Raw genomic sequence first — 16,353 nt, forward strand, 5'->3', positions numbered from 1 at the left:
TTCATGTCACCTTGCCCGGCAACTCCGGCTAATCTGACATGTTCTCTCACTCCCAATTCACAACCTGACACGAGTGCAAAGAGTGCAAGGATAGCAAGGTATTCTTCTACCACCCCGTCATAGTCATGCCCACCTCTCAGCAGCATTCAACAGCTTACAGGAATCCACATGTGGATGATGATGACGACGATGATCTGGATGGTCTTGAAGGTCATTCAATCCTTACTCCTACTCGATTTGTGGCTGACTACTATCAGATGTCATAGCGTCATTCTCAAAACCATCCCTTCCTGAAAAACGAAAGACTCCATCTATATCACCTCCTCCACTATCTTCTTCTCGTCCTCTCGCTGCTTCTTCCTTTACGAAACCTCCAATCAAACCTGCTGGCCCTCCACAACCGATCGACGACGATGACCCAGATGACGATTTTGAAGCCGCCTTGGTGGAAGGTATGGAATCTCTTTTACGTCAATTAGCAGGTGATCATCCTCCTGGACCCATGCCTGATACTCCTATTCAACACCCCATAAACCATCCAGGTCAAGTGAGCGGACCAAAAGAACCAATGACGGATGAAGAAGAAGAGAATGCATGGCAAAAAGCAGTGGCGGATCTTCTCTCTGGTGAAGGTTTAGATGCTTTAGGCATGTCAGATGCGAATGGAGTTCTGAAGGATAAAGGGAATCAATCAAATGGATCGAAACCGACTTTTGACGAAACGATAAAACGGACAATGGAAAATCTGAATGCTGCCAAAGGTGCGGGTGCTCAAGAGTCACAGATGGACATGGGAAAATTACTCAAAGCTTTGCAAAGTGGGGAAGGGTTGGAAGGTTTGGAAGGTTTAGAAGGTTTAGGAGAGGATGATGAATTAGGAGGATTGTTAGATGGTATGATGAGTCAATTGATGACTAAGGAAGTTTTGGAAGAACCTATGGCTGAGCTTGCTGGCAAGGTGAGTGGTGGTCACCTTCTTCATTATCCTTCACTAGGTGTCCTGATGAACTTGTCTGTACTCGGGGATCTGGCGCAGAAAAGCAAGACGAATGGAGGAGGTTGTATTATTGGAAGAAAGACTCATCATTAGTACCCATCTTTCTTAGCTTCACCACCTTCAAACCTCTCTCCTGCCGAAGTAGATAAATACAAACGTCAATCCATCCTTGTCACTCAAATACTTGCCGTCTTCCGAAAAACGAATTATTCCGATGAAACGGATAGTAAAGAGATAGCAAAGTTAGTAGGAGAGATGCAAGATCTTGGTGGACCTCCAAGTGAGATAATGGGTGATATGCCTGAAGGATTTGTGAGTTTTTCTTATCTTCATATCTGTACCATCATCATCTTTGGTTGTGTCTCATATCCCCAACCCTTCATCTCTCCTCACAAATAAAGTCCATCGATGTCTGCGGTCGTTTGTTTCTTTCCCAAATAACCTTTTTGTCCTTGCGGCTCCTTTTTCGACTCGGGAGTAAAATTGGGTTCAAGGGGAGGAAGAGAATGTTGTTGACGATTAGGATCTAGGTGCTTTAGGAGGAGATGAGAACTGCGTCATCATGTAGACTGATGTCATGTAAGAGATTCAATGTCTGAAGGCATCTGACAATGTATAACATCCGAGTATGATATGATATGATCCATGCATCTTTTATTCACGTTCAATGTCACTCTGAAGCAAAACTTTTGTATGTACTCTTTCCGGAGGAGAATCATGGTTTCCTTTGCCCAGTACTAACGTGCAAAGGGGGGCAGTTCACGCATTGAGATGGCTGAGCCATTTGATGCCAGTGAAGTGGAGTACATGATGACCAAGATAGGGCACTTCCGGTAAGGTCGATAGCGAAAAAATTAATCAAGTCAGAGGTCGGTCAAGCAATAGGAGCTCGTATATCGAAAGCACCCGTCCCACTAGAACTCGGTCTACCCAAAACGATCTTCGCAGCGGGAGAAGTAAGGTCGTCGATATCTCCCGCCAAGGTAGCTTCGGAGAGGAATTGAACAGTAGTTTCGAAAGAAGCTTTGAGTAAAGGAGAAGATTTTGATGAAATACCAGTTCTGTTGAATGCTTTGTATCCTCCTGCATGTGTCTTTGTTAAGTTAGTGCATTATCCTTTGTATTTTCAACTCAAAGATGTGAAATGATGGAACAAGCAAGATTTGTGGTTATATCAACAGAAGGATAAGAGTGAAAAAATGAGAGCAAGAGAGAGATACAAAGGAAAGTGATGGGGTAAATCGTCATAGAAACCCCGGGAAGGGGGGATAAGTATGAAAAATGAAACGATTTGTTAAGAAAAAAATCACACTCACCATATAATCAGCAATAACACTGATATGACGATAATCCACAGTTATACCATAAGCTCCAAAAACCGAAGAAACTTCATCGATAATCGCCCTTCTGGCAGCTTCAACACCATAAGTTTGTAAAAGTGCGTAAATATCATTGGAACCGAGTTTATCAAGATCGATAAGTTCATCTGCTAATGCCCACATTCCTTTAAGGTTTGAACCTTCTGTGATGAGGGCGCCCTGGGTATAAGTATTATGTTCTTTTGACTCTTATGATTTTCTTGATATCTCAAAAACCGATCTGATTTCATTGGTATCATAATGGACATCAAGATGTCACTAGAGGATACCTGTCACGTCTTGTGATATGAAAAGGATATGAGGGTGTGCGGGATTTCATATATCAAGTTGGAATAGGGACTTGAAACCCATGAATCGAGAAAGGCAGAAATGATAAAGGGAGAAAAATGGGAAGAGTAAGAAAATGTCAGAAGAGGAAGTAGAGGAAAATGAAAAATCAAGAGGAAGATGAGAGTGGATATATCGACTCACGGTAAACTCCCCCTTATCATCAAATATCTTCATACACCGATTTATACTACTGACTTCATGTATCACAGCCAATCTACAAGCTCTTTCTATGATATCCACCAATAACAACTTTGGTGCATTCGCAGCAAACTACCATCATCAGTTCTTTCACTTCCTTTCAAACAACAAGATCAACTCACTTCCATATCGAATTGTGCCGATTTACCAGAATGTACATCAAAATTAACACTGGTGGCATAAGGTAAAACCTTTTTAAACTCATCTTGCAAAGTATCTGTCAATTGATCTTTCCTCGCTTTCTCCTTAGGATCTCTAATCCCAAGATCCTCATCCTCCTCCTCCTCATCATCGTCTTCTTCCATATTACGTTCTACGAAATCTTCTAAATCACCAATACCAGAATCTGAATTTGAATCATCTTCTTCATATTCATGTTGACGTCCTTGATTTTGTCTTTTTATTTGATATGAATCTTCATCATCATTATCCAATTCATCATCTCTTCCTTTTCTGATCGTTGGTACTTCATCACCTTCTCCATCATCGCCTCCTTTTCTAACTGTTAAACCTCTATCAACTTGTAATTCCTGAGCCGAAGAACGAGTTGAATTTTTCATTTCTTTAGAAATTTCTTCTTTTAATCGTTTGGCGAATGATAGAACCAAAGCTTGATAAACTTGTAAAGTGGTGATTTCATATTCTTTACGATATTCTTCTGATGGATAAAATTCAAGTAAAACGGTATATTTCCTTTGACGAACTTCATCATTTTTATTCGATAAACGTTCCGTAACTGAAACACGTTCTACAACTTGAGATAATGTTAATCTAGAAACATGTTTAACGAATGAATCCGCTTGTTGATCCGATACACCAGGACGAAGGGCAAGTTTCATAGTTGGGGTAATAGGTTTTGTGGAAGCCGTCATTACGATTTCTCTTAATCTTGGAATACCAAGTGTAACGTTTGCTGCACCATGACCTGCGAGATGAAATGTGTTAAGTGTCATTTGAGTTGATGGTTCTCCTACTCCTTGTGAAGCCAGTAAACCAACAGCTTCTCCAGGTTCTACCAAACTTCGCATATATCTCACTCTTGCTAATTGTAAGAATTCTTTGTCGCTGACTCGTTCTGATGTATATGGAGAAGATTTGATCTCTCCTTTTTTTGTGATAAACCCGAACCGATTTTGTTCGATGTATGTGGCGAGTTTTCTTGCATATGTTTCAGACATACTTCCTAGGTAACGGGATGGTGGGAATAACGAAAGGGCCGGTTCGTGTTTATGAGGTTTCTTCAGAGCTTTCTTCATCTTATCAACGGCCTCATCTTGAATAACCACAGGAAGGACGTCTCTCGGTCTCGAACGATTCAAAAGTGATTCATGATTTCTCGCTGCGAAATCGAATTTCCCCAAATGTTGAGCTTTGGTTACGTCTAAAGAATCCTCTCCGTAAAGGAATTGAAGAACAGAGGAGTCACTATCTCGAACAGTATGATCGTAATGTACTTTGACACCTTCGAGATGTTTGATCAAACATCTTTGAAGATAACCTGATCGACTGGTTTTAACAGCCGTGTCGATCAATCCTTCACGACCTGCCATACAATGAAAGTAATATTCTTGTGGTCGAATACCAGTAAGGAAACGATTTGCCACATATCCTCCTGCACGTGCGGAGGTATCAAAAGGTTTGAAAGATGGCAAGGTCTTACCACTGACCATGGTGGGGACACGTCTTCCTTCTAAAGCTTGTTGACCGAGTAAAGTCGATATTTGCGATGCGTTGACTTTTGATCCTTTCGCTCCGGAAATGGTCATGAGCTGCATGTTGTTATCGGGGAAAGGTCTAACCAGATGTTTCGGAAGGACGTCGTTATTGATTTTCGAAGTCGTTTTGTTGAATGCAGTTTGCATCACAGCGTCTAATCCAGCCATGAGATGATCATCCCTCAAGGTCTCTTCCAGTCGAGTAACGAGATTCCTTGCGGTTCCAGGATCGTCGACGCTTGAACCCGGAGGTAGACCAACATATTTGATAGCTGCTCGTTCGCCATCCCGAGCAGCATCGTCTAGGATTGATTTACGGATTTTCTCTCCTTCAGCTGTGAGAAGTAAATCGTCCATCCGACAAGAGAATGCGTCATGTTGAAGATACTTTGTGAGGAGCCGTGACAGCACCCCAAGGAGACGGTTGGCAGTGACGGGTCCGTAAAGCTCATGAACAGAATGGACGAGACCGTATGCCGAAGCACCATATTGCGATTTATCAAGTACACCACAAATGAGATGACCATCGAGAAAGATGACGTTTTCTTCGGACATGGTCTGATCAGAGGAGTCATCACGTTGCCAGAGTTTGTTGGAAATCTTATTTTCGGAGTTGAGATTGAGACCTTTGGCATTTGATGGGGTAAGGTTCGTGAGGATGGTGGAGATCTATCGTAGTCAGCCACACTGCACGGAAATGATATGCAACTCACGATCTGTTTTCCTGTCCACATAGGTCGAGGCTTCCATATCGCCGGTGGCAAGGTGATAATTCTATTCTGAGTAATATAATTATCTTCTGTACGGAGTGCACCGTAAATGAGTTGAAAGTATTCTTCTCTAGTGAAGAATGACGACTTGTTACACATCCACACACCAGCCACCACATGATCTTGTATCAACCCTCGAAGTGGCTTACCGGAGGTTGGTACGAGATATTGATTGTCCGTATTGGCGATCATGAGTGACTCTGCTCTTGCCACCTCGTTCTGAGGGAAATGGATGTTCATTTCGTCTCCGTCAAAGTCGGCGTTGTACGAATTACAATTGGCGTAGTGCATTCGAATCGTCTTCTCACCGAGCAGTACTTTGACTTTGTGGGCCATCATACTTGGTTTGTGAAGAGTCGGTTGACGATTGAGTATCACAATGTCACCATCCCGAATATGTCGATAAACTTTTTTATTTCTGGCAGGAGGACCGGCACTGCTCCCTGCTGAGTATGCGTCGCTTTGAGGAGTGAGGAGTTGGTTAGCGATTGCTTGTCGTTGCTCGATGGTGGTTTTGTCCTGTCAATTAGCCACAGCTACGCGCCCATTGCTATATTCGAAATACACATACTAGTGAAACCTGCGTCCCGTCCTCGTTCTGAACAAGTGCGGCACCGGGATGAACTTTCGGACCATTTATGACTAACTGTCGCAATTCGTTGATGTTTTGAGCAGTGACGGGCTCAGGATAAGTGAGCTTTTTGGCGAAAACAGGTGGTATACCAATTTCGTTGGTTTCGATGTTGATGTCGGGTGATATCACAGAGCGAGCAGCATAATTGACTCTTTTCCCCATCATATGTTTCCTAAACAGTCCTTCTTTCTTCTCTAGTAGCTGCTTGACACCTTGGGGAGGTAATTTCCCACCTCTCATGATGGTAGGATTTTGAGTGCTGTCCACAAAACTGTTGACATCGTGTTGTACTTTGATGAGAGCCTCAAGTAAAAGTTCAAATGTCCTGGATCCTTCGGCTTTGGCAATGGCATCAAGTACGATCTCGCCTCTCTCTGCTTTCACTTGATCATGTAGACGCTGATTGAGATCCTGTATACGGCGACAGGTTTGGATAACCGCGGTGAGAAGGGAATTCTGACTGTTCTCGAATAGCTCGTCGCCCAATTTGGAGGCCGGTCGGAATCGAGTTGGAGTAACGGGAAGAACGTCAAGGAAAAAGATGTCGGCTGATGGAGAGCAATTGATATTAGATTTGGAATTTCGGTTTCGCCCATAAAGCAAATTACACATTTCAGATTCTTTGGAGAAAAGTAAACCTATATGCTCTCGTACTTCCGAGGCGGGCATGACTCTTTCATTCCTTCCTCTTCGCCCTTTGATCTGGCCATTCGCAGCTCTAGCCACTGTGACGCCTTCGTCAGAATCGACGTCTATGTTTTCATCTTCGTCGGAAGAGGAGCTACCATGACTGCTACGCTCGATACCTTCGTCGATATCTTCCTCGTTCAGTTTCCGAGCTTTCCTCGAAGAAACACTACCACTCCCGATGACTTGAGGGCGTCGGACGCCAAGGACTTTGTTGACTTCTTTCTTCTTAGGATCGAGGTCTAGTTCGACAATTTTGATGGATTTCTCTTTCCGATATGTGAACCCATGTCTTCCGATCAGCTCCATCTTCTCATTGGATGTGATTTTCTTGGGGAGAGGGGAGGAAGACTCACGCCGAACATCGCTTACATGACCTCCAGCCCTTGGCAGCGGCTATGAATGCGTTCCTAGCCTTACGCCGTTCCTCAAATATCAAACCATCCATATACTTCTCTTTACCCGAACGTTTCTTCGCTTCGTGCAAACATGATTTCACATATCCATCCATGCGTACGATCAGTTCTGCAGCAGATTCCGCAGATACAGCATCTGCTCTTGTCTTCTCATCACCTTCTTCTCCATCATCATCTCCGTCATCTTTGCTTGTTCGAGGTAAGAAATACGCCATATCGTGTGATCTCTCCACTAACCCTGCATCGAGCAACCGCAAACGACCAATGTATTGTCGTAGGAGTATCTCGGGCATTTTGAAGTGATGACAGAATTGACATACCGACTGAAGAAGAATGTAACATTCTCGCATGAAAAGTGGATGGTAGACAGGATTGGGTAAGACTATATGCCCGAAATGGCCGGGACAGGCGAAATAGGATAAATGACATGTCTGGCAACTGTACGATCAGTGAGCTCTTTTGAAGCTGGAGACAGTCTACTTACATATCTCGAGAACTCATGGGTCCTAGTTTGGGATCATACAGACCACCTTTTGTAGGAAGACCGAGGTTGTCGAGGAGGATAGGGTTGTCAATTTTTTGAACTGAAATGGCTTCGACATCACGAGAAGAGAGGAAGGAGAAGGAGAGGGCGGTGACTTCGGAAGGGAGGGAGTGGGAGATGTCCATGGTGTTCTCAGCGCTCTGCAAGTCACTACTATCCCCCTGCTTCTGTCTGCTACCGTCCAAGTTCCGGTCGACCTCTTCAATGATTCAGTAAGTGAGTGAGGTTTATGTTGAATCTCGAGAAACCCCGTAGAAATCTCAAAACTGGTCAAAGAGTAAACTTTTGTCGTTACGTAATCGCACTTGGGGTAGGGTGGGTGCCTGAGCGAGGTCGTCTCCTCCGCGCCCGTTAACATTGATGCGGTTTGTCGTTCCATCTTTCTCTCTTTCAACCTCTTGTCTGTCTTGTTTGCAGTGGTCTCATATAGAGGTGGCTCAAGGATGCAGAGAAAAGCTTTGAAGCAGGTGAGCTGAGGTGATAAATCGAATAAGAGGGATACTGTGGAGCTGACACGTCGTAGCTAGGCAAGGTCACCCAATGGACCAACGAAAAGGTGAGTTTCATGTTACCTTCTTCCAACCTCGTGTCGGCCCACGGTCTCAATGGGACGTCGAGCGTGGATATCGCTGTTGTTTGCCTCTACCGTTTTGATCTCGTCAAATGTTATGTCGATGGCGGTGTGGATACCACTTCTTTCCTGCCTCTTGACATGCTTCCGCACAGGTGGCTTGGCGATATGACCGAGTCGTATGGCGTATGGAGTATGGTACTTGGTGCATGGGCTGATACAAGATAGGTATTTTCTGGCGAGAAGACGCAACTCTCATCTGAATTCACCGAGTTTGAAAGAGATGTGGAAGTCCGCAAAACAGGTATCGAGCGGTACGCCCCTTTCTCACATTCACATCAAGTAAGTTAACTGACGGACAGCCTCCACGCCACCTCGATCCCTTTTTTCCAGCAGATCACAAAAGTGAAACCCACCGCGGATCCATCTCCTCCGGCAGGTTCGGGGAAAGAAAAAATCTTACATACCGAGGCTTTGGGTTTGGTCATGATTGACTATGGTGAGACGTTGGGCGGAGGGTACGGAGAAGCATTGGAAAAGTATGGTAGAGCGAGATGTAAGCTCGCTGCTACTCAGGAAGAGTTTGGGCAAAGATTGAGTGAAGGGTACATCGCCGGTATTGGTCAGTCTTCTCATTATGTGTCATGTCTGGAACTGACAGGCACAGAGGGAGCTCTGGCAACGGTCACTGAATACAAAGCCATGAGAAAAAAGTTAGATTCAAGACGGTGAGCCACTAGTTTCGGTTGGCATGAATCTGATGATGTAGCCTCGCCCTTGATTCTGCTCTCAACAATTTGAACAAGAGCAAGAAAGACAAGCACACCATGGCGCTGGAAGCCGAGGTAGAGAATGCTCAGCAACGATTGTGAGTGTGATTATCATCCGAGTGGTCATTGAACAAAGCTGACTATCAGCTCCGAGATAGAGGAAGAGACACAAGTTCGCATGAAAGCCATCGAGGAGAATGAGGAGCAACAGTTCATGGATCTGGTAGATCTATTGGAAGCCGAAGTGGAGTACTTCGCCAAATGTAGAGATATCTTAGAAGATCTAAAAGATCAATGGCCGTCAGGGTAAGCTAAATTATCCTTGACGTTATTGTTTTCTGACACTCTCAGTCCAGATGCTGGAGGACGGCCTCGAGCGAGATCGAATGCATCAGCACGGTCATTCACCCGCACGGCCGCCCGAGGCTTCTCGTCTAGACCTCCTGCCAACTCAGACGAGGACGCCGTTACCCCAAATCGATCACGGTCGCAAAGCAACGCCTCATCGATTGGTAAAGGAAAAGAAAAAAGATCTATGCTTCCGTCCTTCGGCTCTTTAGGCAAGAAGAGTGGATTGTCGAACGTCGCCAACGTGGCGTCGATGAGGAAACCTTTCAAAAGTGACAAGTATGGTAATTTGGATGAAGATGAAAGACCCTCGCTTCAATCTGAGGATGACGACAATGACTCTCTTGATAGCTACAGTCGAGGTGCCAATGGTCGTGCTCGGTCATCTACCATCACAAGTTCCCGCACTATCGCATCCGACCATCAAGTGCCTCCTCCTTCCATGCGACGTACTCAGACCACACCTGCGAACCCGCAAGCGAGATATGTTAAAGCTCTGTTCGATTTTAACGGTGAAGCGGCGGACGAACTCCAAATCCGTACCGGGCAGATTATTGAGGTCAAATCTGAAGTATCGAGCGATTGGTGGATAGGTGAATGTGAAGGTCGATCTGGTTTATTTCCCAAAGCATATACAGACGAATATGTCCCCTCACCGCAAACCGCAGTCCCTATGCGACGAACGTTACCCCCACCAGCTAACCTCTCTCGATCAATACCTCAACCACTAATGGCAACTTCACCGCCGGACGAATATCCAGACACTGAATCTGATGTCTCTCATGGTTTGAGCGATAATGATCATCATGGAACCGCTCTGTTAGCTTCAGGAGCACAACCACCGCCAATTAAATCTTCCATCAAGAAACCTGCTCCACCTCCACCTCCTTCACGTCGATCTCAATCTTCCACAAATCTCTCCACCACGTTACTTGCCCCACCAAGACCAGGTTTCAGATCTCGCTCATCTACATTGTCAAAGCAACCACAACTGCGTTCTTCACCCGAAGCCTCCCCTTTTGCCGGATCGGAAGATGAAGAGTACCTTTCTACTGTTGGTCCTGGGACCGGAGCTGGTTCCGCCGCGCCAGTTATGACCAGAGGATTAAGTCATGGACTGAGCAGTATGCATTTGGCGAACCAAAAGCAAGATGTCGCGATGGGAACTTGTGCCACTTGCGGTTGTGATGAGTTTACGCAAAATGTTTTCAAAGCAAAAGGGACATGCTCGACTTGTTTCCATCAACATTGAGGGGCTCGGAGGCCGGAGGGGGCTGTGCGAGGATATTGTAAGATGGACGAGATATCTACGAGGAATGATCTATTTGCATGATAACGATAGCTTTTCTTTTCTCACTTTACCTGTTGGATCGGACTTTGTGCCTGAACCTAGCAACCCCGTCTCAGCCCAAGTGCTAGTGCTCCTCACCATTGCTAAGCTTCCTATTTTCTACAGTATTGCAATACATCTCTTCTCTCGAGTACATATGTACAAGTGAATCTCCTCTTTGACATCTTGTACGGCATGCGTGCCCCCGTGTCGTATATACTTTGCCCCTTCCGTCCGTCCCACGGCCTGTCGGTCCTCGGTTCTTCGTACTCCATTCGGTACGCCGGTACGCCCCCATCAAGCAACAAAGCAACATGATCTTACTACTGTTCCACACTTCCTATCTCTCCTCATGTCTCAAACTCTCTTCTTTCGATGTATCTCTCCAAACTTCCCACACTTTCCAGCCTTGTCCTCCTCATCACATTGGCAAGACCGACCATAGCGTTGACATGTTCCAACTATGGAAACCTTTCCTCTAGCGGGGATTCTTGTTATTGTCCTCCGGGATTCAACCCTTCTGGCACTACCAACGATGTGAACACCCCGAATGATTGTTTTTTACCTGTTTGTGGGGGAAGTTTGTACTCACCTGGTAAACCTGTTAGCGGTGGGTCAACAGGGTTAGGTCAATTGACGGGATGTGGTTGTGATGATGGTTGGACAGGATTGGGATGTACCGGTGAGTGATCGTTTTCTTCGCTACCTTTACCATCCATTTCTTAACATGATAAGTAAGCGTTTGATTTGCGCTTATATGTGAACTTGGCTTCCGACACCATACCTCATCCTGAAATCAAAGACAATCACAATCATCAATTCAACCCCCCCTCTTCTCTAGAAACCAACTTCCTGTTCCCCTGGATGCTCTTTGCACATTGATCTACACTTACTTACTTGGAACACCCACGTCACCCAGGATGAGTATGATAAACTAACACCCAGTCTGTCAATCTTCCAAAGCTTGCACTTCATCTCTATCGTCTTATTTAAATACCACTCAAACATCTTCCGCCCTAAACACATCTTTAACATGTTCCAATGTCCCCACAGTCTACTCTTCTTCTCAAATGTCATGTTCAGTCATTCAACCCCTTTTACAAAGTCTTTTCCCAGGTCAAACTTATCTATCCATGACACGTTCACTCAATTCTTCTCTCACGCCAGGTGGTACGAACGTCCTTGAAAAAGTAGGATTGACAAACGGTGATAATCAATTATGGGCACAAGTGTGGTATAACGGAACGGAACAATTTTATTGTTTTGCCAATGAGTGTGATCAGGATATAAGTCAAATGGATGGAAAGGGGAATTCTTCAAAATGGACATGTCCGAATTTGAAATGTGTTTGTAGACCTGGAACCACTTTTTGTGGTGGGGGAGAGGTACGTCTTGTCTCTTTTCTCCTCTCCAATCAGTCGGCAACGGGGTTCTCATATTCATACGCTCTCTTTCATCTTCACATCCTCCCTTTGAATATTGAATCGGATCGTCCCTTTCGATATGAATTCCAATGAATGTGGTATATGAGCACTGTTGTTTTGACCCCATGAGTCGGGATTCCGTATCACATCGAATGGTTAGCTGACCGAACGGGATTGGGGTCATGGGGGAGCATGTGGGAAGTGGGTTTTGTATGACTGACCAATAGTCTACCTCTCAGAATATCACAGGAGCTATTGATATTCTTTCCGGACCTCTAGTCGTGGATTGTTCAGATGACGGACAATGTACATTCCAACAATCTCTTCTGAAATCTTTATTCGGTGCGAATGGTCTTCAACTCAGTTCATGTTCTTATGGCGAATGTGTAGAACAATATATCATCGACCAATCTCTCGGGCTTTCCCCGACTTCCCAAACTATCTCCGGAGGGTTGAGTGGAGGAGTTATCGCAGGTTTGGCAGTCGTCGGCATCATCGTTTTCCTCATCCTCCTTCTTGTCATCTGGGGAGTCATCTCGAGATATCGGGCCAGAAGGAATCTCCTTGTCGGAGGAAATATACCGAAATCTGGAGGAGTGGGGATTAAATGGTTTGAAATAGGGTACGAAGTGAAACCTTCATCTTCGAAAATCACTTCCAGAACTCTCTCTTGGATAAAAGGTTCTGGTCGGATCAGAAGGGATGAAGAAGAGAATACTCACCTCACCGCATCAAGAAAGATTATTCTTCAAAATGTTTCAGGTCAATTACCTCCAGGAGGTTTTTGTTGTATTCTCGGACCATCCGGTGCTGGTAAATCTACACTTATCGATATCTTAGCTGGGAAACGTAAAACCGGTCAAGTCACAGGTCGAGTTCAATTCTCCAATTCAGACGGAAGGAAAATCAAAATAGGTTATGTGGATCAATCAGACGTTTTATCCCCTACGTCAACCGTATTAGAAACATTACTCTTTGCTGCTCATCTTCGATTACCCGAAAACATCCCTAAAGACATTAAAGACCGTCGAGCTCAAACGGTTTTGGAACAATTGAACATGACGGATATCGCTCATACTAGAATTGGATCTATCGAATCTAGAGGGATAAGTGGTGGAGAAATGAGAAGAGTTTCTATCGGTATTGAATTAGTTTCAAATCCAGATGTTTTGATTTTAGACGAACCTACTTCTGGACTTGATTCCGTTTCAGCATATAGACTTATAAACTTATTGAAGAATCTTTCAGAGGATAAAGAAAATGAAACTACCATAATAGCTTCTATACATCAACCAAGTTCAGCTTTATATCATTCTTTCACTCAAGTTTGTTTATTGTCAAAAGGTAAACAATTATATTTCGGTCAAGGGGGTAATGCTCCAGCTGAATTCTTCGCTGGAAAGGGAAAACCTTGTCCTCAGGGGTATAACATTGCGGATCATTTATTGGATTTAGCTTCGGGACAGATGGATGGTTTGTCATTGGGATCGAGTATCATGGCAGGATCGATTTTAGGGAGTGAAATAGAGAGGGAGGTTGATAATGGTGATTCTTCTACAGTGGGGAATGAAGTACGGTTGGAGAAAGGAGACACGACACCGTCTGTCAGAACAAGAGAAGAGAAAGATATGATGAACTTGGAACCGATAGGAGACAAGAGGAAGAGAAGATGGTGGCCGGAAGAACATTGCGCAACGAGTTTCTTGACTCAGATAGAGGTTTTAAGTGGGAGAGAATGGAAAAATCTAAAAAGGTGAGTGTTAACCGACTTCATGTTCTTATTCTTGCAATGATCCCCTATGGTTTTCATCTGGCTTCCTCGATCTTGTGTGGTATAACCTTGGAACTTCAAGAAGAAGTTTTGGAGTCCTGATCGTAACTCTTCATCGTTCCATGCTCTCATGTTCAGGTGTCGAAAGTACCGCCACCGCCCTGAGGAGGACAGTGGGAGTGACCAATGAGGGTGTGGAGGGGAGGGAGACCAAGAGAAATTGAAGGAGATGATGTCGGTACTGATGAAAGGGACAAAACACTTTTAATCGCCCATATCTCCCTCGCCTGCATATTGGGCGTTTTCGCAGGAGGGTTGTATTACAAAGTATCTTTAACCATAGCTGGGTTTCAAAATCGGATAGGAAGTTTATTCTTTTTAGGATCGTTGATTGCTTTTTCGTCTTTGAGGTATGTTTCGAATTCCTTCTCATCACTGATCGATCCTCCTTCGTTCTATGCCGTCTATCCCGCTTATCCATTTGAGATCACACCTACCTTCGAGTCTTATACCTTACTGGACTGGTACAGCTTCATAAATCTTTTCACCCCCAGAAGATGAGGGCAAGTCAAATATGATACAAAACCTGTGATTGAATGATCACAATGTGCATCAAAAAACTCAAGTTGACAACTGGTGTACTGAGTACTGATCTCAGTGCGTTATATAATCTTGTCGAAGTCCGAGGATTGTTCTTACGTGAAAGATCTGGAGGTTTCTATACGTGAGCTATACTGTTCAGACCAAGCTTTAGCTAACGGAAAAGATCACAAGCTTGGTTATTGTCAAGAATCATTTCTGATCTGATACCACTTCGATTGGTACCGACCATCATCGTGGGCGTCATCGTGTATTTCAGTATGTCTTTGCTCTCCAATCTGTATCATATCATCTCCAGCTCCCTTTTCCCCCTTCTCATAAGCCACCCATCATGATCCTCCGTGCAGGACAAGACTTGATTGCCTACAGTCTCGCTCAGAATCGAATTTGTCACATCTAGATACATTTCTGAGCGGATGCGAGATGACAACCACATCATTCGTTCAGGGTCATTCGATGGTCATCCTACCCCTTCCTGAGGAATACGTTTCGACACGTCTTTCGAACTTGAGACATGCATCTGGGGTGATGGATACTGACATACAGTGGTCGGGCTAGCTCACGAAGCCACCAGATTCTTTAAATTCCTACTTATCCTAGTTGAATTTTCCCTCGCTATGACACTCTGGGTAAGTGATCTCTTTCTTTGTCAGAGAAACGGATATTGACATTGAAAGAACTTTTTACTAGCTTGTTTGTTCAGACATGGAGGTGTGGCAATTTTGTTAAGTTCGTTGTGTAACTTATTCCTCATGACTTATGCTGGGTAAGTGTTATATTTTTCAACTACCAACCATCTATGACTCACATTCTATCTGTGCTTTCTGCATCATGTCAGTGCTCGGAACTTTCTTGATCCCTCCCCCGATTTGATCCTCGCGTAGATACTTAGGTGAAGAGCGATGGACTTATCGTAAAAGTGTTGTACTCGACGCTTTACGGGATTTTCATTGGTCGTGTTGAGGAATGAAGATGCTCATGAATCCAGATTCTTCGTCAACATCGAACAAATACCACCAGTACTTAGATGGTTGAGATACTTTTCAACACTTGGATACACTCTTGAAGCTCTATCAGTTAATGAAGTAGGATCAGGATTACAAATCATCGTGAGTCCTTGTTCCCACTTCCTGAATTCTTCATCTTCTCCGTCTTACAGTATGTTCTGCTAATCTGTTCCTTGATCTCTACCGTCCTGTCTGTGAGACTCGCCACCTTGCACTCACTCAAATCCTGTCCTGTTTTCGTCTCTGTCTCTCTTCCCCTTTCACCACGACATTTCCCTGTGTGAATCGGATCGTACCTGTCTCACACACACATTCTAACCTAGACTTACGTTATCGGAATGTACAGGAGATGAGGATTTCTCTGACAATCAGGATACTCTAGGTGGTGTACCCATTCAAATTTCTGCAGAATTAATAATGAGCACTTTATTCGGTTTTGATCTAAAACATTATTATCGAAACGTACTCGTACTATTCGCTTTCATAGCTGGATTTGGAGTGTTGTTGATTTTGACTGTAGTTTATATCTTGAGGGAACGACGATGATTCTTCTTCTCGCGTTTATATTATGTCATGGGGTAATAGCCATTTTGTTAACATTAGTCATGATATCTTTGTTCATCTTCATCCATATATGCATCATCTTCATTCGCTACATGCTTTATGACGGGTTCGCCGAATTGAATTTGTTGATATCTACCTCAAGTAGACTAATTTACCCTAAGATCGTTCATGAACGAAGGACCAACCGAACATTAACGAGTAGAGCACAATGGGTAGAAATCGAGAAAACTGACAACCTATCAAAGACTCATTTTTGTCTTGGATTGAGAGTAGGAGTGCCGACTGGTGATAGGTTCGG

General features: G+C 44.2%; 4 protein-coding genes across 4 annotated transcripts; 3 read left to right on the plus strand and 1 right to left on the minus strand.

The window, feature by feature from the left end:
- Positions 1-125: 125 nt before the first annotated feature.
- TREMEDRAFT_59734 (uncharacterized protein) lies at positions 126-1,565 on the plus strand (the record flags this gene model as incomplete). Its single annotated transcript, XM_007001738.1, has 4 exons — positions 126-210; positions 258-958; positions 1,091-1,309; positions 1,521-1,565. The coding sequence occupies 4 exons, from the start codon at positions 126-128 to the stop codon at positions 1,563-1,565; spliced, it is 1,050 nt and encodes a 349-aa protein (XP_007001800.1).
- Positions 1,566-1,871: 306 nt separating this feature from the next.
- Positions 1,872-7,795, minus strand: TREMEDRAFT_26611 (uncharacterized protein; the record flags this gene model as incomplete). The annotated part of the gene is made up of 9 exons (XM_007000716.1): positions 1,872-2,090; positions 2,314-2,535; positions 2,848-2,976; positions 3,027-5,288; positions 5,333-5,908; positions 5,961-6,821; positions 6,879-7,002; positions 7,067-7,564; positions 7,611-7,795. The coding sequence occupies 9 exons, from the start codon at positions 7,793-7,795 to the stop codon at positions 1,872-1,874; spliced, it is 5,076 nt and encodes a 1,691-aa protein (XP_007000778.1).
- A 318-nt stretch (positions 7,796-8,113) lies between these two features.
- Positions 8,114-10,611, plus strand: TREMEDRAFT_67416 (uncharacterized protein; the record flags this gene model as incomplete). The annotated part of the gene is made up of 9 exons (XM_007001896.1): positions 8,114-8,137; positions 8,194-8,226; positions 8,470-8,555; positions 8,604-8,863; positions 8,909-8,969; positions 9,011-9,109; positions 9,159-9,317; positions 9,363-10,413; positions 10,507-10,611. 9 exons carry the CDS (start codon positions 8,114-8,116, stop codon positions 10,609-10,611), a joined length of 1,878 nt encoding a protein of 625 aa, XP_007001958.1.
- A 693-nt stretch (positions 10,612-11,304) lies between these two features.
- On the plus strand, positions 11,305-16,037 carry TREMEDRAFT_11831 (uncharacterized protein; the record flags this gene model as incomplete). The annotated part of the gene is made up of 11 exons (XM_007000335.2): positions 11,305-11,371; positions 11,635-12,083; positions 12,353-13,684; positions 13,778-13,866; positions 14,136-14,294; positions 14,543-14,608; positions 14,651-14,742; positions 15,031-15,113; positions 15,162-15,250; positions 15,473-15,593; positions 15,864-16,037. Coding segments are annotated over 11 exons (2,721 nt in total), but the record flags the coding sequence as incomplete, so codon positions are not given.
- Positions 16,038-16,353: the final 316 nt, after the last annotated feature.

The sequence above is a fragment of the Tremella mesenterica genome, assembly GCF_000271645.1.
Source record: "Tremella mesenterica DSM 1558 unplaced genomic scaffold TREMEscaffold_1, whole genome shotgun sequence".
NCBI classification, from domain to species: Eukaryota; Fungi; Basidiomycota; class Tremellomycetes; order Tremellales; family Tremellaceae; genus Tremella; species Tremella mesenterica.